General features: G+C 40.2%; 2 protein-coding genes across 3 annotated transcripts in view; one reads left to right on the top strand and one right to left on the bottom strand.

The window, feature by feature from the left end:
• Positions 1–9,354, top strand: part of sytl4 (synaptotagmin-like 4) — a 15,930-nt gene extending 6,576 nt beyond the window's left edge. For both annotated transcript variants that reach the window (XM_004545738.5, XM_004545740.6), the window contains exons 5-17: positions 118–229; positions 315–500; positions 1,343–1,457; positions 1,533–1,623; positions 1,738–1,832; positions 2,707–2,799; positions 3,263–3,441; positions 3,816–3,918; positions 4,661–4,822; positions 6,542–6,647; positions 6,722–6,830; positions 6,944–7,152; positions 8,665–9,354. In XM_004545738.5, the coding sequence (XP_004545795.2) occupies positions 118–229; positions 315–500; positions 1,343–1,457; positions 1,533–1,623; positions 1,738–1,832; positions 2,707–2,799; positions 3,263–3,441; positions 3,816–3,918; positions 4,661–4,822; positions 6,542–6,647; positions 6,722–6,830; positions 6,944–7,152; positions 8,665–8,813 (1,709 nt within the window). In that variant the 3' untranslated portion in view covers positions 8,814–9,354. The remainder of the gene's footprint in view (positions 1–117; positions 230–314; positions 501–1,342; positions 1,458–1,532; positions 1,624–1,737; positions 1,833–2,706; positions 2,800–3,262; positions 3,442–3,815; positions 3,919–4,660; positions 4,823–6,541; positions 6,648–6,721; positions 6,831–6,943; positions 7,153–8,664) is intronic.
• srpx2 (sushi-repeat containing protein X-linked 2) lies at positions 9,151–21,569 on the bottom strand. Its single transcript, XM_004545741.5, has 10 exons — positions 21,278–21,569; positions 18,649–18,720; positions 17,494–17,685; positions 16,494–16,670; positions 16,038–16,161; positions 15,830–15,951; positions 15,567–15,746; positions 11,911–12,044; positions 11,696–11,817; positions 9,151–10,264 (listed from the first exon to the last, which is right to left on the bottom strand). Exons 1-10 carry the CDS (start codon positions 21,321–21,323, stop codon positions 10,084–10,086), a joined length of 1,350 nt encoding a protein of 449 aa, XP_004545798.1. The 5' UTR covers positions 21,324–21,569; the 3' UTR covers positions 9,151–10,083.

Raw genomic sequence — 21,569 nt, 5'->3', positions numbered from 1 at the left:
ACAGGAAGTAGAACTGTTGAGCTAGTTATGTAAACATCAGCCGGCCTGCAGTCAGAGCAGTGACGTTACAGTTCACTTTTTTTTTTTTCTTGTTTGTTTTTTGTTCTGTGTTTATAGCGAAGAAACGAGAGACAGCAGGTGAAGTCCTGTTGAGTAGTTCTGAAATAAATTCAGGTCCTCCTAAGTATCCGTCTCTGACGAAGCAGAAACTTCAGATGGTTGACAACAGGTGTGCTGTCACTCTTAACATCAGTTTTGTCTGGTTTTAAAAATGTTCATTAAACCACTTCTCAAACTCGCATTTTTGTTGACAGTAATTCAAGCAGTTATATTGGATCCATCACTTCAACGGCATCATTGGAATCAAAGGAGGAGGAAGAATTAAAGGTCCAATCAAACTCAAATCGCAGTGACACGGAGTCTGTAGAAAGTTCCAGTATAGCCAGCGTTAAAACTGAGACGGAGTCTGGCCGTGTGACCCCCGAGCCTGAGCAACCAAGGTAAACCCAGATGTAGCTGATCAAATAGCAATTTTTGAGACCGGAATAGCAGCATTTAGCTCTCTTCTACATGGTGTTTAGCTCCTAATTGAGTAGAGTATTTAGTCTGACACCGTTAAGATCAAAGTGGGGTCTGATCATAAAAGTTGAAAAACTCAGACTGTATTTTTAAACTAACAGATAATGATATTTATGTGACAGCGTTATGAGAAAGTAGAGCAATTAAAGCCATTTTAACCTACATTTGATTGTTATTAAGCCTGAAATGTTTGTGTACTAAAGAAAGAACTTATTACAATGTAAATATTCTCAAAAGTTCAGTGATGTTGCAGTATAGTAAAGCAGCATATTTAATCTCCTATATTCACCTAGTTGTTAATCATTTCTAAGTTGTGTTGGTACTTTAAAAAAATGAGAAACTATTGCAAAGTAAGGCCCTAGTATATCTAAACAAAGTTTCCATCATATCTGACCTTGGACTTCACACTTGTTCGTGTTACTGTCAGTATAATTATGTGTTGATTTGTGCTATATCCTTAGAAATGGGATCATGAACAGCATAATATCCCATCTAAATTAGGAAGCCCAGCTGGGGGCTTGTTTCTAATACAGTTTTCAGTTTGTATGCTAAGTAGGGTCACAGGCCTCAAATATCCACCAAAGTAGTTTTAATTAAAGTGCTCTCCCATTCTCGATTTCAGAACTGAGGTCACACAACTGAAATGAAACACAAATCTGAGGCTAATGGGACTTCTTTACAAAACGAAAAGTTTTTATTTGTATATTAGAACAAAAAAGGTCTTTATTGTAGTTGTTAAATGTCTGTTTCTTTTGCCAACCAGGAAGGAGAACAGCTTTGTTCGAACCAGCCCAGTAGGATCCAGTAATTCCAGTCTGACTGTCTCCATCAAAGCAGATACTGTCAGCAGTGAAACCACCAACGCAGAGATCAACACTGTAAGATAGTTTTCATTGTTTGAAATATTTTCGCCACCTTCTTCTCTGACTGCATCTTGTTTCTGGTCACTTTAGGCCCCAGAAGTAAAATCCTCCACTGTAAACCCAGAGCTGGATGTTGATAGACTCTTTAAGAAGAGCATCAAGCGAGGCACAAAACCTGCAGGTTTGTATTGTCTGTTAACATGTGCAGTGTTGTTCCCCGTAATCACAACAAAAATGTGTTTGGTTTTTTTTTCTGTATTCATTATATGTATTTAATTGCTGGTGTGTTCATTAGAGTATGCATCAACACTGGACCTGCGTAATGAACGTGACACATCAGAGGCATCACTGGGCAAAAGGAGCAGATCTGTACCAGGCTTGGATATACAGGCGAGTGTGTGTGTAGCTGCTTAGATTTTATAATGTCACATTAAAGTTAATTACCAAGGATAACATTGTTTCCATCAATGTAGCTATGTGAAAGAATCATCAAAAACGGATCCTGCAACCATTTTATTGCCTTCTTTTAATCCCCAGTGCTACCTTTCCAGTTTCAGAGGATGTTTAAGTATGTCTAAGGATGATTTTTGACAGCAGAGGTGATGACAAGGGCAGAAGAAGTGACATTCTGGGCTGTTAGATTTGATCAAAAGTAGTTGTTCTCGTGGTGGATATCAACAGCATTCAAGCCAGATTAACTTTCACAAGGTTGAGTGGCAAAGGCAGGCGAGAGGTGGCATTCTGTTATTTTAAAAGAGCAATAACTGTGAACATTTTCAAAGACGGTCCCTCCAGATGAAATCTTGTCTGTCTGTTAAGTGATGGAGGCGGTTGTGTAATAACTTGCATAAAGGTGGTGGTTGGGCATGCAACAGGAGGCTAACCCCTAAGCCTCTCACGTCTACATTGCTAGCCACTCACTTTGTGAAGTGAGTGTAAATTGGAAAGCTAGAGAAACTGTTGGGCACGCCCTTCATCCATCATTGGAGATCTTTTTTGCTGGAAAAGTGTGCATTGTGTTAGCAAAATCCAGGTCAATCCATTTGGTGATCAATAAATTTTGATATATTCTGCCCTTTAAATTAAAATGCCATTGGTTTGATCGGTAATTTGGTGGGTATTTAGTCAATAGCTAAATGGTTATTAAATCAACTTTTATTTTTCTGAAAACCTCAAATACCTTTTTGAAACTAGATGATTCTGCTGGGTCTCAAAGTCTGTGTGTGTATGATAAACTTGCTAAGTGTGTATTGTGGTGCCGCAGGAAGATGAAGAAGAGGAAGAAGATATCGACAGCTTGGTTAGCTTTCATAGAAGAACGATGAACTCAAATTCCTCCAGCCTGCGTGGCTCAAAGGTAAAGTAATGTCGAACTCGCATTAGGTCTCTCAAGTAGTTTTTGAAGTGCAGCTCATTACGTGTCTCATAACAGAGCTGATACTTACTTATCTGAACAAGGATCTTTAACCTCAGGAAATCCTCTAGCGCGTTAGGAAGTGCAAAACCGATAGTGCGAGTCCAGCAAAGTGTTTCTATAGTTACCAGAGCCTGAATAGAAGGCAAAGCTGTCACCAAGACGACTTTAATGCTATTAATATGGATTTACGAAACATCCTGACAATGCTTAACTCAATTTGTCCCTAACAATCTTTCTGTATCTTTGTAGAATTTTTCTCAATCTGTAGCTTCTTTGTTCCCTTGCTATTACTTTTTAAACTGAAGCACTGAGTCTGTTTCTCCACTTATTAACTAAAATTGAATATTTGTCATCAACTTGAAACAAATGCAGGCATCGTTAATGATCGTTTGTTATCATGCAGAGCACACTGGGCAGCATGATGAGCCTTTACAGTGAAGCTGGAGACTTTGACAGTGTGGAGGTGAAGGGAGATGTTGTGTTCTCTGTAAGTTACGACGAGAGCAGCCAGAGCCTCCAGGTCTTCATCAAGGAGTGTCATCAGCTGGCTTATGGCGATGCTGCACGGAGTGTCTGCAACCCGTAAGAGCTTTCACTACACTCCAAACCTACATCGATCTCCAACTGGCAGAATTTAAAATTAAAAGCGAAGTTTAGTCAAACTTTAACCTTCAGATTAAGCAGCACTATTGATTGTGCCTAAAAACTACACATTTTTCTACTGCGCACACACCCCTCAGTAATGTAAGCAAAGCTTTGATCAATGTCGATAAGAGGTTACTGTGTTTACTGAGTCTCAGTAAACACATCCCAGAGCTGATTAGTTGAGCTTCACAGGAAATTGAGTGTCAACAGACAAACATTTTTCTCAGCATTTAGTCAGGAGATACAACAGATGAGCAGTAATAATGACAGGGAGACTCATGATTTGACCTGCTTCTGTGTTTATGTTACAGCTATGTCAAATGTTATCTGCTCCCTGACAAATCTCGCCAGAGCAAAAAGAAAACCAGCACCAAGAGAAACATTATAAACCCAGTCTACAGTGAAACTTTAAAGGTGATGATTTATCATTTTTCTCATGCCTAACTGGACTCCAACTGTTGATCTTACCCTGTTGACTTAAAGACGCTCCCTTATTAGCGACCTTGCGCCATGTCTGCTGCAAATAATGACCGCACCTACGGAGACCTTAAGGTTGATATTGACTTTGCAGATTAGAGTAGCTGTTGTCAAATATTGATTTTAGTCCCAGCCTTCAGTATAGAGTCAGCTTAAGCAGAGTAGCAAACTGTTGACAGGGAAATTAACCAGAAAGATCCATCTCAACATGTTTTGTTTTTTTTGTTGTTAAATAATCTCAATTTTTCACGTCATAGTTTGTGTTCCTGTCTACTTTTAAAAGACTGAAATGTCCACATTTGGAGGTTGAAGCAGTAGCAGTGGTGTGAATTATTTCACCACCCACACCTGAGATCATATTGTTTAACCAGATTGTAAATTATAATTTGAAACTACAAAGCTGTTTCAGAAGCAGATCAGGGTTTGGCTTAAAATGGGCATTTTGGGTCAATCAGTTATGGGTCAATACATATTCAGTATAAAAAATAAAAAAAAAGGTTTTTTTTTTGTGAATATTGCACATTTCACTGAAAATGTGAGCGGCGAATAACTGTGTGGGTTGTGGCATCCTGGTGAGCTGACGAGATTCAACTATGGGCTAAAAAGCTCCTCAAAGCCACGCGTTGGAGAATTATCTACCAGGCTTTTGATCATCACGTCTCCTCTCTTCTTCTACCAGTACTCTATCAACCGCTCTCAGTTGTCCACTCGCTCCCTCTCGATATCAGTCTGGCATCATGGTCGCCTCAGCCGCAACGCCTTCTTGGGAGAGGTGGAGATCCCCTTGGACTGCAGAGACCTCGACTCCCCACAGGAGGAGCGCATGGCTCTCCTGGCAAAGGTAGAGCAGAGATTCTGTGCTCTTTAAGGAGTTTTCTTGTAGCTATGTTGAAACTCAACAAATGGCTTGTTTACCCATGAGGTCCGATGCAGAGTGTACATCTGCGTTGTGCTGAATAGGTGGAGTTTGCACACATTTTAAACTGCGTATCGGGGGCGTGCACTGATGCCCCACCCAGTTTAAGCACTGAAGGAAGCCTGAATGACTACCTCGACCATGTGACTAATACAAACAAAGCTGGACCATTTTAGATGAAACAGTTAACAAATTAAAATATTGATTTTAATTGGTTTATCTGCAAAATGCCAGCAGGTGTTTGCTGATAGATTCCTCTCTTAGTGACACTGTGACCTTTAAACCTCAATTACTTTAAAGTGAGGAGACCTCACACAGGCAATGTCTCCCTTCTATTTGAAACATTTACTCCTTCCTCACCACTCATCATCAGCTTACTGTTTTATCCAGAGCCATGTAACATTTTATGAATTAACTAGAATTTGAATGAAGGGTCTCTAAGCAAAGGAGAGCTGCACCAGGTAGCCCCTTCCTTTATCAGGCTGAAATAATAGCCTTTGTACTAATTTATAATTCTATCAACGCTGCTGTGAATGATGTCTCTTCCTTTATGAATTGCATCATACGGGTATCTACAACATGGACAATAAACTGCAGTTGTTTGGGTAAAGTCACATGATCTGTGAAAACCAGTAAAACCTAACTGCTGTGTTATCACAAGATCCAGTTTGAGCTGTTTACTGTAGAAATTACCTTTGGTTGAGCTGGCAGTTGCTGTCTGAGGTTTAATTATAGAAAGTTCAGTAAAGAAATCTTAATAAAGCTCATGTAACTTTAATTTGATCTCTAAAATATTGATCATACCATGGGAGTCTTTGTAAGCAGCACTGTAAAACCAGGTGAGGGCTGATTTAGATGAAGCGTTTGCGCTTGTGCTCTATTGCCCTGCATTTTTGCTGGATTTATTTTTCTTTATTACTTAGAGATAAAGCCACAGTGAACACGCTTTACACGTTGTCTGCATCCACACTAGCAGTCTTGCTCTGTGGACTGCTGCTTTTCATTGAGGGCATTTTAACACCTATAGTTTGTTAAATCTGGTCAGAATTCATTGATGAGTTTGTAGCTTTTCACTGTGATTTGATTTGTTTTTACACAAAGAAAAAATCCAAGTGCACTCCAAGCAAAACAAAATGCGTCACTAGATAGAGAGTAATCAGTCTGCTTATTGGCCTGATGTGTCTGTGGCAGAAGCAACAACAGTAAATGCAGAAAGGAGGTGTTGTGTTCTGGACTGTTGGAGAAGATGAAAAATTTATTTCACAGCTAGATGCTAGCCCGTACAGACCCTTGCCACAGAATACAAAGCATAAATGGACTAAACACTGCAGGTGGGAAAACGCCCTGAAACTTATTGACCTGTAGATCAGTGCATTTGGATGAAAGCAGTGGCTTTTGTGCAGGAGACTGGACAAAATGATGGCTTCAGCAAGCAGCAAGAATAATAAAAAGCACATTACAGACCAGAGTGAGCAGCCCAAATGTCAATCAATTTAAATCAAAGCAACAGTATTGATTAGCTATGAAGAAAAGAGCCTGGCTGTTACAGATGTTGTCTTATATATTTACAGGTTTGAGTTTCCATGTTGGTACATTGGCATGTGTACAAATTAACTTTTTTTTTCTTTTTGTCTTTTCAAACAGGCAGCCTCTGTTGTGCCACCTTCAGCTTTTGCTCAGTACAAAGGGGAATTGATTATCTCCTTGAAGTTTGTCACACCTAAAAAGCAAACAGCCGAGAAAACCAAAGGTAAAAAAAAAAAGTGGCTGTTTCTATCTCTGGCTTTGCTTCAAATTTCTGAGCTCGTCTGTTCTCCCGTTCAGACAAAAAAGCCAGGGTGGAGGAAGGAGGAGAGCTGCATGTCCTAATAAAGGAGGCAAAGAATTTGATGGCAATGAAGTCAGGAGGCACATCGGATAGCTTTGTGAAGGGGTTGGTGATCACCTGTCCAATTCTTAAACCAATAAAAAATAAATAAACTCACTCATGGTTTTTAAACGGGAATTTGTATTTTTTAAATTAGTTTGGTGTTTGTGGCTTTGCAGCTACCTGTTCCCAACTAAGGCAAAGAACTCAAAGAGGAAGACTCCAGTTATGAAGAAGAGCCTGAACCCCCACTACAATGAAACATTCGTGTACAAGGAGCTGACTCTGGAGCAGCTGAAGGAGATGTGTCTGGAGCTGACTGTGTGGGACAAAGAGTCCTTGCACAGCAATGAATTCCTGGGAGGTGTCCGCCTCAGCTCCGGAGAAGGTAAATGATCAAATCTATGAAGTCCTGGTGTCGTCTTTTTCACCTGGCTTTTAAAGCTCATATGTGAGATGGACTGTTTTTTGGGGGGGGGAGATAAACTAGACTATTTTTTTCTTTGCTGCTGTCTCCAGCAAGTGGAATAAATCATTAAACTACAAAGATTTTGAGGTTCGCAACCATTGTTACCCCTCACCTGTAAAAGGCTGATGGGGTATTTTCATCACAGCAACAGGCAGGCGCGCAACATGGACGCCCAAGTTTGTTAATGTGATAGTTTGAATCTCAGTTATTTCAACATCCAGGTCAGAAGTTTTCAGAAAAATCTTGGAATGTGATAACTCGAGAAGAAAGTCGCCTAGGATTTTCAAATTTGTACCATAGGCACATCCATTGAGAGACTGGGTGGTAGCTATAGCAGCTGCCAGTATTTTTTTTTTTTTTAATTATTTGTATTTTTATATATTTTTTTTAAGCAGTTTCCTCTTCCTTTAGTATTACCTGTATTTGTTAGGTACATTTTGTGGGTGTCTTTTAAAGTTGCATGGTTTTTGGGGGGGGGGGGGGGGGGTTTTGGGGGGGTTTTTTTTTATACAAAAGTCCCTCCAGTCCCCCTGCACTTCAACAAGGAAAAGCAAAGAGGAAAAACATCTCTGACTCTGGAATATATTTAAGTTTGAAGAACTTTTGAATGAAAAATGAGCACAATGAACGTCATCTCCCATTTCATGCACTTAAAACTGCACATGCACAAAGGGATGTGAGTCAGTATTTAAAAAAACAAAACAATCATCTTACAAAACATGAAACCATAACCTGTTAACAAACCAATTCATTTGTCAGATATTATTTATGGGCAATCGGACAGGAGTGACCACATGGTCCTTTATGTGGGCCTGCACAGCATTTTTATCTCTCGTCCCCCTCACCTCTCATACTGAGATACAAATTTTGTTTTCAGAAATCAACAATGTAAAACAAACTGTTCTAAGGTCTGGCTTTCATTGAAAGGCTACTTCCTCCTGCTAAGTAAAATGTTACCCTCTTTGTTCAAGCTACACCCAGCATTGGGAAATTTGACCACAATCACACGCTATGCAGAACTTTCTGGAATGTAATGGGAGAAAGATGTGCTGTTGATGGATGTATCCCCAGCAAAATCAAATGATTAAAAGACAAAACAACAGAAATAACATCCTTAAGACTAAGCTTTAGCTTCCTTGTGCTATATTTAGTAGCAAGGGGTTTGGGAAATTTGCATTCATATAAAATATATTTGTCCTTGAAACTCTTTGCTCTACATTTAGTTTGTTAACATTTGGTCAGCCTAAAAGCAAGCAATATGTCACAGTGGAGTAAAGATGACTTGAATTGAAATTCATGCCAATATAATGGGTTTTACAATTAAACAAAAATACAAAAATTAAGCATCTTTGAGAAAAAACAGTTGTAGAATTTACTATTATTAATGAGAAAAACAGATTCTGCAGTGACTGTGCAATCTTAACCCTGCAGGCACAGTAAAGGTGGGAAAAGAGGAGGTGGAGCTGGACTCGGTTGGAGAGGAGATTAGTCTCTGGCAGAAGATGATGCAGTACCCGGACTCATGGGCAGAGGGCACTCTTACACTGCGTTCCACTATGGGGAAGGCGAAGGGCAAATGAGGACAGTACACGCCTGAGATGATGAGAAGCTGTGTCCTGTGAGACTAACATGGGATTGTGGATTAATTTTATTTTCTCAAGCTTGTCACACCAGAGCAGGCCGGTCTCTTGAAGTGAGCGGTCACCCAGTTTGTTGTCGTGACACTCCACAGCTGCTCACACCTGCTCTCTCTGCACGGGGTTCATCTTTAACACGGCCCCCAAACTGCAGATGGGTGTTAACCTTTTGGAAGCGTGCCAAAGCATCACCACAACAGATTTATTTTGTTAAAGCAGTCACTTTTTTAAAAATTCAAACTGTATATATATTCTAGCTATTCAAAATCATGCACAGCACTTGGCAGTTTCTCACAGTTCTCTTTATTTGTGTCGAGATGCATACTGGTGTGGGAAAACAATTTGAAACAAACTGGTTATGCAGTATTTCAGCTGTCGCTTCTAAGAAATTCTGCTTTATTTAATCCATACCAGTGCATTTACATTACTATTTGTATAACTTGCATGAGAAGTTTTTCAATAAAGAACATTTTATCTTTGGTAACACTGTTTACCTCAATGCTCTCTCCACCAAAAAACAAAAATAAACTAAACTCAGACATTCTTTCGCTTTCTCCACTTTAAACTAAAGATAAAAGAGAGCAACACTACACACGCTACACTTTTTTTTCCGCTTTTTTTTTTTTTTTAAATGTTGGTAAAAAATATAACTTTTAGGAGATAAAGCTTTTATAACCTTTAGAGCAAAGTTGGCAGTAGATTATATTTATCAGATCTGACTTGTTATGCATGCAAGTTTATATCCTATTGAATTAAAGTTGATTTATATACTGCTTCAGACTAACTGCTCGGAAGCATTTCAGTGTATGGATGTGGTGAAAGATGCTTCTAGAAGGAATTTGGTTACATCTGAGTCCAGCTGGGAATTGTCTTTGATAATAAAGAAGCTCCATACAAATACATATCTACATTTCTATATGTGTGTATATACACATATTTGCTGGTGTGTTTTACTTCTAATCTTAAATGCTAGATATTCTGTGGCAAACGCTTTCTGCTGTCAGCACCCCTTTGGCTGATGATTTAATACAGAGCAAACAGTGCTTGCACTTCAGTGTTGTATAATCACATTTTAAAACAAGGAACTGCTGTCTTGTCTTTTTTTTCCCCGCTTCAAATGTTCCTCTGAACCTGGTTTCTGGTTGTTTGTCCTTACTGTGTGTTAGTAATACTGATGAGTGCATTGCTGTGGCAACGACAGAGGTTTATTAAATTAGTCACAGAAATCGCTGCGGAGCTCCAGTTTCTCCCGTTCCTCTTCGTCCAGCAGGAAACTGTCGATGTAGGAGAACAGCTCATCTGAACCCACGGGGGAAATGAAGCGCTCTCGGTCCAGACCGAGCTCATCCAGGAGCACCATGCTGAAGTAGCTTCTGGATATTCTGAATGCTTGCCTGTGGAGAAACCCAATAAGAGCCATTAACACATCCTCTACAGTGAAAATTACAAATAATTCATCCTTGTAATATTCTGGATAGCTGGATATTTATAATTGGCAAACGTTGCTTAAAAAAGTCAACTTTTTGCTTCAAGGTTTGCCTTCTCAAAGTAGTCACACATCATTCTTTAGGTGTTCAAAATGATCAGATTGGAGTATAAAAGCTGCATTATCTATTTTAGTTTTGACCACTTGATTCCTGAATTTAAAAACATCCATCCGTTATCTTCCACGTATCAAATTCTGAGTCCTGCAGGGCCTCCCAGCCTCTCACAGAATAACACCATATAAAATTGTTACAATAATGTCAGGCATGTTTTTTAGAGACTTGAGAAATTGATTCAAGCTTTACAGCTCTGAATGCCTCAGGGTGTTAGCATAGCAATAGACTAAGAAGCAGAGCATAGCAATAATAAACTCTTCACAGAAGTGCTCATATAATTAGCGCCAGGTTGCTTCCACCCCAAGAAACACTGTATGTGAACACAGATCCTAAAATATTTCTGGTTTGTGGTCTCAATCACTAGTTTCATGTCTTATTTAGTACAAAAAATAAGTGAATGATGATCCCATTTAAACTGGAATAACATTACTGCCTTGTGATGAATATATTCTCAGAATAAGCTGGTGACAGCCAAAATGTTCAAAACAAGTCTTCAAAATAGGATTTAGCGAACCAATGGGTTACAGCAAGGTAGTTACAGCCATCATTTATATACAGTCTATGGAGAGTGCACGATCACTGTATTAAAAAGAGTATTGTTCAGTGCAGCTTTATACTTGTTGGCTTTCAACTCATTGCTTTCAATTACAATTAGATGTATTTCCTTCCAACTCTAAGCTATGTTGAGATAAAACATGTCCCTTTATTGATGTCTGAATTCCCCTGATGATTTGTGCTCTGCTCACTCAGTTTACCTCAGTACTCTTTAGGATTTGTGTGTCTGCAGTGAGACCTTAGGTTAGGAAGAGTTTCCAGTCTGGAAAAACTGAGGAATGCTTCTTACTCAAATTGCACAGTTGTAGGAAAGAATCTTTATCGAGGCATTTCCTAAGATGAATTATTTTTTAATGTTTATTTTTACTGCAAAATTCTCAGCTTCAAAAGCATCGCAGTGCTTCTCAGGGAAACCAAAAGCCAGATGATTATTACTGATGTTTTGTCGGGTCTGTTGAAATCCCATCGAAGTGATTATTATGCTATATTTAGAAATGTTAATCTTTGAATGGAGACTCTCTTTTTATTAGGAGACTCCTGACATTTAAAGTTTGTGAAAATAACTCCTGACTGTTAAGTGAAATGGAAATTTTATAAAGTCATTTCAGGATGGATTTTTTAAAGTCCCCATAAAAGAACCATAAAACTGTTGAACAAATAAATTATTACCTTAAACCCTCTATGACTTGAGGCTGAAGAAGACTTTCTTTAATGCGGCCAGTCTCACGAGGAGGAGAGCCCAGAAGCTCGATCACGGTTACGTGCCGGAGGGCTAATCCACAATCTGCTTTCTGAATCAGGAAAAGGGGAAACACATGATTGGGTTCTTGTTACTTATTAAACGGCTTCAGAAGCTTTACTGGGCTGATCAAGTAAAGTCTCACTTGTGTCATGATGTTCTGGAGCTGGTAGTCAGGGTCCGACATGTTGGGTGCAGACACGATCAGCAGCCTCCGCTTTTCATAGAACTGATCCAGGAGAGCTGGCGCTGTCTTTACATCGGCTTTAATCTCAATTGCTACAAACAAAAGGTCATAGTTACATCCTCCACTTATACCCCTCCACATGTACATAAGCACATACAAAAGCATTCTGTTATGTATGCAGTGCACTCCATACTGTAATAATGTATAGATTTCAGATGTATTCTCTTCTATCTCATACTTTTTGCTGCCAGCATGGAGACTTTAACCAGATCCCCCACCTCTGGCTAAAATCTCCAAAAATTTAAATTTATTAATTTTTTCGCTGAAGCGTAAAATCGCACGAGCTGTTCAAGATTAAAGCAGCGCTGTTCAGCCTTTTCAGCTCTGACCTTCTTAAGAAGAAAGTGTGTAATCATCACTCCTCATCAACGCTTTTAGACACCATCAAAAATGTCCTGCCTCTGAATATCTGTCACAACATGTTAAGGATTTTTTACTGTTTTATTTGATTATGCTTCAAATGTTATGTTATGCTTATGTTCACATATTTCACCAGACACAGCTTTCTGAAGAAACAGGAAGCTGACCCTGTGACCCTGTGACATTTACCGCAAGAGATCAGCACAGAAATACACATCCGCAGAAGTTGACTTGCATTATCTTATTCTTAGAAATTGACTTGTAGCACACACACTTTGTGACACATACACACACAGCTTACACACAGACAGCATCAGGACCTGCGTAACAGGAAATGTGATTATATTTGCGATGTAACCTATAAAAATAAACGAATACTGCAGTTCGGTGTGTCTCTCTGTCTGAGATTCACCCGTGCTGCACGTTATCAGTAACAAGTGTCTCAGTGTTGTTTACTCACCTGACTGTTTGTTAACTGTAAATCTCTGACACAACATAAATAACAAAAGGACAGAGGAAACTGTAAAGTGGAACTTTTTATTCCTCTAATAATTATCTTTGTGGGGTGCCTTCCCCTTATGTCAGGAACCACTGGACTTTACTACCTCACTGTATATAAAATATTTGCTGGTTGATGCAAAACAGCCATGATAAACAACTGTTTATTAACTATACTAATATACTAGTGCAAAAAATGCAAGTATCCTGAAAAGTTACTTTCATATAGTCATTTGATGTGAAGTGAAATCTTACAAGCTTCATTTCTTTTGTTTGAATTTTGATGATTGTTGGTTACAGCTCACAAAATCAGAAGTGCAATATCTGGCATGGGCTCAAAATGTGGTCATAAATATTTTGTACTTGTAAATCAGTTTCGTATGTGTAAAAGGAATTTGTGTGTGCGTAAAAAAGATGTGTATGTGTAAAAAAGATTTGTGTGTGGACTTAGCCAAAAAAAACCCTGCAAGTTACAAGTACGAATTTTGACCCTATTTTTCTTCCTTTCATCTGATTGGTCAATGTCATGTCAATCACAAATGTAACAATCCAATCAGAGAACAGATGGGTTTGGCTGTCGGAGGGGCGCTTTTTTGAACTGCAGGTCCTTGAAGGGTGATACAGTTTGAAGCTGGAGGATCTCTATATAAATATCCGATAGCAGCTAGGTCCCCTAACTTTCAGCAGCTGTTGAAAGGATAAAGTTGTGGTATATCAGTGGTTAGAAATACCATTATTACTTTAGGATTAGTTTAACACAAAGTCAGGGCTGACCCGGGACCATTGCTGTGAGTCACAGTGTGCAGCATAAAAGTCCTTTCACATCGGACGCAGGATGTGGTGCTAATGCTAACTGCTAACTAAAAGCAAAGGATCCAGAATTTTTTGCGCTGGCTGCTGAGCTCTGTGGGTTTTTGCAGCAGCTCTACCTGTACTAGATGCACCTGCTCCGGAGCAGGTGCATCTTTTCTATCTCTGACTTTATGTCCTCTACAAGAGTTTCTGTTTTTATTTTGCTAGTTCTTCAAATGTTCAATAAAAACATGTATGCTAATTCATAACGAAGAAAGCTTTGTGATGAAGACTGTCATTTCCAAAACACTGCCCGCCCCACCCCACGGTCCGCAGCGCTGTTGAAAAGGCTGTGGAAGTCCCTGTATTAAACACGTAGACCTGTGACACAAAAATCACCAAACTCGGACGACCACAGACTGTTTTCCTTCGTGGTGATGAAGGAAAACGCTGGGTTGGCATGTAAAAGGGCATTTATTCCCTTCAAAGACCTGCAGTTCAAAAAAAAGCGCCCCTCCGACAGCCAAACCCATCTGTTCTCTGATTGGATTGTTACATTTGTGATTGACATGACATTGACCAATCAGATGAAAGGAAGAAAAATAGGGTCAAAATTCGTCCACACACAAATCTTTTTTACACATACAAATCCTGATTTACAAGTACAAAACCGATTTACAAGTACAAAATATTTATGACCACATTTTGAGCCCATATATCTGAAATGATTTGAAGATTTCATTTTGAGTTTGAATGAATGAATTTTCAAACATTATAAATACAATATACCTCTCAATCTAGTTTAGAACACACTACCACAACACTGCTGACTCGACAGTTGTCCAGATGACGATCATGGGGAGGGTAAGCCACAGAAACTTATGGCTGAAAAGGCTGGCTGTTCACAGAGTGCTGTATCGAAGCATTTTAATGGAAAGCTGACTGGATGGGAAAAGTGTGGTAGGAAAAGATGCAAAGGCAACAGGGACGACCGCAGCCTTGAGCAGACTGACAAGAAAAGTCGATTAAAGAATTTGGGAAAGCTTTACAAGGAGTGGAATGATGCTGGTGTCAAAGTATCAGGAGCCACCACCCACAGACGTCCTCAGGGAAAGAAGCAGTCTTAATATTAAGCTACTCCTGAACCAAAGACAACATCAGAAGGCCTCTCTTCAGATGAAGGTAATTTTTGCATTTCATTGGTAAATCTAAGTCCTAGTGTCTAGAGCAGGGGTCCCTAATCCCAGTCCACGAGGGCCGGTGTCCCTGCAGGTTTTAGATGTGTCCTTGATCCATCACAGCTGATTTAATTGGATAAATTATCTTCTCAACATGTCTTGAAGTTCTCCAGAGGCCTGGTAAAGAACTAATCATGTGATTCGGGTGTGTGGACCCAGGGTGAGACCTAAAACCTGCAGGGACACCGGCCCTCGTGGACTGGGATTGGGGACCGCTGGTCTAGAGGAACAATGGACAGATAGAGAATCCCCGGTGTGTGAAGTCCAGTGTAAAGTTTCTGCAGTCTGCGATTCATCTGCCGGTGTTGGTGGTGGTTGGAGCCTCAACTGAGTACTGACTGCAGTCTTTGGCTCTTTTCCACAGCATGTCTTTCTGTCTTCCTTCTCTCACCCCAACTGGTCACAGCAGGTGGCCCCGCCCCTCACTCTGCCAGAGGTTTCTTCCTGTTAAAAGGGAGTTTTTCCTTCCCACTGTCGCCAAAGTTCCTGCTCATACGGGGTCATATGATTGTTGGGTTTTTCTCTGTATGTATTATTCTAGGGTCTACCTTACAATATAAAAATGTTTTTTTTTACTCTATTTATTATATTGTTGTGTCAGTCTGGTACATTTGCCACTGTTATACAGTCATCTTAAAGTCACCTATTTGCAGACTCAGTACTCACGAACACACTCAGCAGGATCTCCGCCCCAGCTTCGGTTGAATTGGCAGACACGACTCGACACCCCCCTCCGTTCGTATCCTCCTTCGCAGTGGTATTCACACGTTGCACCATAGTTGTTCCCATCGGAGGAGCAGCTGAGGTAACTATGCAAGGGTGGAAAGAGTTCTGGACATCTTCTCACTGAATGTAAAACAAAATCATGTAAATAAAATACAACAGTGATAACAAAATAGTAACTCAAGAAATCCGGTTTGGCAGCTTACCCTCAACACGCACTATAAACTTGCAGGCAGCTCTGTTCCTGGCCTGATCGTACACTTTATATCGGATAATGTGAAGTCCCTCTTTAAAGTCAGTGCCTGGCTCCTGGCCCACTAATATCACACTGCAGAGAGACACAGTAGCCAACAAAATGTTCAAATCCATTTAAGAATGAACAGGAAAGGGAAATAAAGGAAGTCTGTGACATACTCGAGTGACTTGTGAGCAGTGTCTGTGGCTGTCGGAGGGTCCCAGGTCACCTTGGCGGTGAGCTTTCCAGGCTCAGCGACCTTGAGTCTAGATGGAGGACACTTTATCTTTGGAGGATCAGTATCTGAAATAATGGCAATGTAGCATTAGAGAAAGGAAGCAGGCATGTTGTCAGCATTGCCCAACTGCTACAGCTATAAAGAGCAGAATTTAATTCAGAAAGCAACAAGCCACAGTTTGGATTCAGTCCAGAGAACAGACGAGGAGGAAATATGCTTGTTTTTGTGAGACTGTAAAAGGAGCCAATCCTGTGAAGGAATGAAGGATAACCACACCAGAGCAGATGGCCTGATTTAAAGTCCATGTATGGCATTAAGTTAAAAAATATAGCTGACAGAATTTCCAAACATTTGGTCGGCTTCACTTGGATCTACACACTGAGACAGTGCTGCGTACCTGAACACACCGGCTGTACTCCGCTCCATGACCCCCTGTGCTGGCAGATGCGTGATGGTTCTCCTTCAATGCGATAGCCAGTGTCACAGGTAAAGTCACACCTGGAGTCCACCATAAAGCCCTGAGTGCAGGTGTACCTGCCATGGTAAATGAGGGGCAGCATGTGGCAGCGCATCTCTGATGGGCACACAGAGAGTATGTTAAATGGCCACAGTGGTGGCTGTTCATATTAAACATGGTCAAAATTGTAACTAATGAGCTCAGTGTATGTTCAAGTAAGAACCAGACTGCTCTAAACATTTAGTTTTAGATTATTTTATTCTCTTGGGTCTATATAACATCACTGACAGCAGATATCCTTAATATGGACACGTCAGCTTCACACTTTCCACTGTAAGCACAGAAGCCCCACCCATCTGCTTTTCAAACCTTCTGTATGGGAGGGGGCAATCAAAAGAAACTTTCCTTAAAGGTTAAAATTGTTAAGCAGTCTGCTTCAGAGTATTAAAAAAAGAACAATTCATTATTTTGAACTGTGAATCATAAAAAGCCACCCCAGGAAAGTCCAAGAATTAAAAGGTTTGGCTGGTGATTTTTTATTTTTAGTGTCAACAACACTAGCAGTGTGAGCACGTGTGAAGAAAATATCTAAAAACAGGATTTGATTTAACTCTCCGAGCTGTTAAAAAGGCTCAAACTGGGAACTGCATTTTTAAGCAACTATTACTCTCAAAGAGTAAAAAAAAGTGTAATTGGGGACTATTTTCAGCAGTGGATTAACACTTACATGTGGTGCCAGTGAATAAAATTAACAACTCCAGTGCTCATGGTAATAAGGGAACATGTGAACTGAACTGATTTTATAATTCCTGGCCAGTAAGAATGAGATGAATATTTTCAAATAACAGACACTCACCGTATTTGCTGATCGATTTTCTTGGTCAGAAAAACAAAGAGTGTCACCAAACTGATCACATGTTAAGTTAAAATCTCCACATACTGCGGCAGTAAGCAGTCCCAGACCAGCGGCGATTAGCGAGGCACATAATGGAGCGTCTTCCCAGCAGCTTGTACCCTCGATCGCAGCTCATCTGGCAACGCGTTCCCAATGTGCTCCTGTAGGCTCTGCCTCGAGGGGAGTGGCAGGTCACCTCACCGTTGGTCAGACCCGGAGGATGGCACCAGTAAGGGTCTGTTTTTAAAGAGCAGCCAGAATCAGATTTGTGTGATTCCTTTAGACTCTGAGTGTTGGACTCAGTGTTCGCTCATGGGAAAAGTGGGATTTCAGACTGTGCTTGTCTATATCAGTTAATCAGTCTTTATTATAGAGTTCAAAGATTCAAACTTCAGCAAGAAACCAGATGAAAAGCACCACAAAAATTATTATTAGAAAGAAGCATCTGAGCAAACCATAAGACTTCTGAAACAGTGCCCAGACAGAGGACACAAAAGTGGAAATGTTTGGCTGTGATGCACAGAATCACATTTGGAGAAAACCAAACACTGCATATCAGCATAAACAACTCATACCAAGTGTCAAACACGGTGATGGAAAGGTGATGGTGTGGGCTTGTTTTGCAGCCACAGGACCAGGACACCTAGCAGTCATTGAGTCGACCATGAGCTCCTATGTATAACAGAGTATTCTAGAGTCAAATATGAGGTCATCTGTCTGACAGACCTCAACACAATTAAAATGCTTTGTTGGGAATTTAAGAAAGCTGTGCCTAAACAAATGCCTCCAATCTTCAATGAACTGAAGCAACGTTGTGAAGAGGATTAAGCCAGACATCAAGGCAGCAAAGAATGAATAAATAAATAAATAATTACACAAGTTTTTTTTTCTAATGGCTTTAACAGCAGTGACTGACACAAAAATCAAAAAACCATTTCATCTGGATTGCATAACCCTGGATCCAAAGAAGTAAGCAGGCTATAAATATCTATATTCTCTTTATCATCTGGTTTCCTAGAAGAGTCTTTGAGCAAAAATCTAAAAGTTTACAGACTTTCTTACTAAGCTGCTTATTCTTGACACCAGATGTGTTAGCTACCGTCATATGAGCGACAGAGGCCAAATCTTTAATAGACACTGTTTGATGGTATGTTCTGACATATGGCCCAGCCCCAGTGAGTGTCTGTTGTCCATACGCACTTGTGTAGTCCAGTTGAGGAGTCGTATCTTCCTCTGTAAACTCATTTTCGTATACTGTAGTCCCAGAGCCAGCTGAAAAAACAACCAGACATGTCACATGTGTTTATGGTAGATAGACTGTCACTCAAATAGCACTTTTCTACTCTTTTTGAGCTTTCTTACTACAAGTATCATTCACACGTATTTAAAAAACCTAAGCACTTTTAACCTAACATTCACACACTCACATGGAAACATCAGGAGCAACCTAACCCCTGGACATGTATTTAAGCCAACATGTAGAAAAGCCTAGGGTTCGAACCCCAAACCTCCTGAGCATCAGCTGGGGTGAAATAATACGACTGAAGCACATATTATGTAGGTCACACAGAAGCAGGCAGACACAAACTTTTCTCACCGCGCACTCTCATTTCCACAACCTCCTTTCAGCTTCCTTTAGCACAACTCAAATAATATTCCACCTGGATTTCCAATCAGGAAATGGAAAATCCTGGGGCTCTTTGCTTTCTTGAGGTGATGCATGTAAATGGCCTTGGTTATGTTTTGAAACTTTCACTTTAACTCCACCACACATCAGGACAAACAGCATGTTTTCATTGCCCACTTGGCGATTGTGTCTCTTACTCACCAGTTTCCATGTTCTAACAGTTCTTGTACTGTACTTTCTGCACAATAAATCACTGTTACTCTTCTTTCTCTGCAGTGGTGGCTCAGGCACAGTATCCTGAAAATGACTCCGTGTTTAGAGCTGAGTGCCAAACTTTCCAGTCTGTCAATCCCCCACCCCCCATCCCAGCTCTCAGTTCCTGCTCTGCTTCCTTTGCTTCAGCTCAGCATTAAACTTAGTCTCAAGCTAATAAAGTCCACTTTAAAGCATTTTATTAGTAATGATACATTTAATTTCCCTACTCTGCTCCAGATTCTTCCTAAGACAAGCAGATTAAACCCACCGTCAGTGGGTTTTTTTGTTTGTTTTATTTTTCTTATAAAGAGCCCAATGTTCCACACAATACACTTCCCCAGGCTAATATTTCCCCTCACAGAGAATTAGTCACACAGGAAATAACAGGCTAATCACTGCAGTGTTCAAATATAGAAATGGACATTACTGCAAGTGGGGTGTACTATCATGCACATGGGAATTAAAATGATATGTGAGATTATACATGGATAAAATTGAAACGGAGGTTTTCTATAGACTTAAGCTGTTTTTCCTAATAGGCAAACATAACCTTGGAGATTAGACTTCTTGTTACTCATTCAGCTTTTGTGATAATATGTATGAAAATAGTCCCCTCATAACTTGTTCTCGGACCCAAAGAGAATCCATTTTTTCTCACGTATGACAAAGAAAGGCTTGCCCGACTGGTGCTTTTACTCAAACGCTGCTTCTGATGACTAAGGGGTGCAGAATACCCAGACACTGACACACATTAGGCAGATTTTACTGCAGAGACATGCACACTGCAGGCAGAGTGAGACCATGCAGCAGAAATGAGTCAGACCACAAAGAAGCTGCTGCTCATCTGACATTTCATGTCTCTAATGACAAAGCTGAGAGACCGAGCATCATCCTTTCAATCACTCCTCATCATCGCTGGAGTTCATATGTGCTGCCGAGGGGAATCTCAGGTCATGTCATTATCTTGCAGGATTAAATGAAGGCTTTAGCACGTTTGGCCCGGAGGGGGACTCCTCAGTAATTAACTGGAGCTGAGCCGTAATTAAACTGCTTGGTCAGCAAACGGGGAAGGAACACCTGAAGAGAAATGAAGCTCAGCTCATTTTTAAAGTCATCTTATCCTGGATTTTAGCCAGTTGCATGTTGGGAGATGTTGTGGAGGCACAAATGGAGCAGGAACCTCCATTTGTACTCATCGATTCACCTAAAAAATGCAGCACATCTGGATCTAATACCAGTGGCTTTACTGCAGAGGAGGTATTTCCCAGCTGCAGGGAAGATGAGTGACTTGAACCTTGGCCAACCATCTAATATATTACATATTCATGCAAATTTGTCTTAGTTGAGACTTGCAACAAAACCAATGCTTGAATTTATACTAAACTTAGACTAAATAACTTTTCCTTTAAAAGAAGATCACTGTCAGACAGATGTAGTTACTTTAGATTACTTTAGATAGCTAGATAGCTTTAGTCGAACAACTGATTGATTGAGCTAAAACAAAACAATCATTATTTTAAGTTAAAGTTATTCTTTACTTGCCAAAGATTTCATGGTTTCTCTCTCTTAATAAATATGAGAGCTTGCTGCTTCCCATTTTTTATCAGAGATGTCACTTACGCTTTGGAAATATGAGTTTTCATGGTTACTGTAGCTAAACAGAAGCAGCAGATTGCTCGTTAGTTTCAGCCTCTGTTTCAACTTCACCATCTAGTTTCTGCTAACAGAATATGCACTATCCAAAACCTTGGGAGCAAACGTTTTTGCATTGGGAACTTAAGGAGTAGTTTTACTTTGTTGATTCTGTACTTTTCCTTTGATCACAGGAAAGTACATCGTGCACTGTAATCACGTGGTACTTTGATGAAATCTAGCCCCTAACATTTGAATTGTTGTTTATTTTTGTTTTCTTGTCTCGTACACGCTAGGTTTGTCGCATGGACTCACCTGTGAAGAACAAGATGAAGACAGCAACAGAGCGGCTGAGGCGCATGTCAGAAACGCAGAGATGACACTCCTGGATGAGATCAAACTTTTTTTGTACAACTCCAAGAATCTCAGAGTCCAACACAGACCTACGAAGCTATAAAACTGAGGAAAGCTTTAAAAAAAAAAAAAGAGTTGTCTGAATAATCCCCACAGTCAACAACGAGCGCTCCTTTCACGCAGCAGCCTCCTCAGCTTTTGTTAAGGAAAGATTCTTCTAGTTCATCACAGAGACAAAAACCACTTGGTGGCA

Source organism: Maylandia zebra, linkage group LG2 (assembly GCF_041146795.1).
Source record: "Maylandia zebra isolate NMK-2024a linkage group LG2, Mzebra_GT3a, whole genome shotgun sequence".
Taxonomy (NCBI): domain Eukaryota; kingdom Metazoa; phylum Chordata; class Actinopteri; order Cichliformes; family Cichlidae; genus Maylandia; species Maylandia zebra.
The sequence above is the reverse complement of the archived record's forward strand: the minus strand, read 5'-3'. Positions and strand labels throughout refer to the sequence as shown.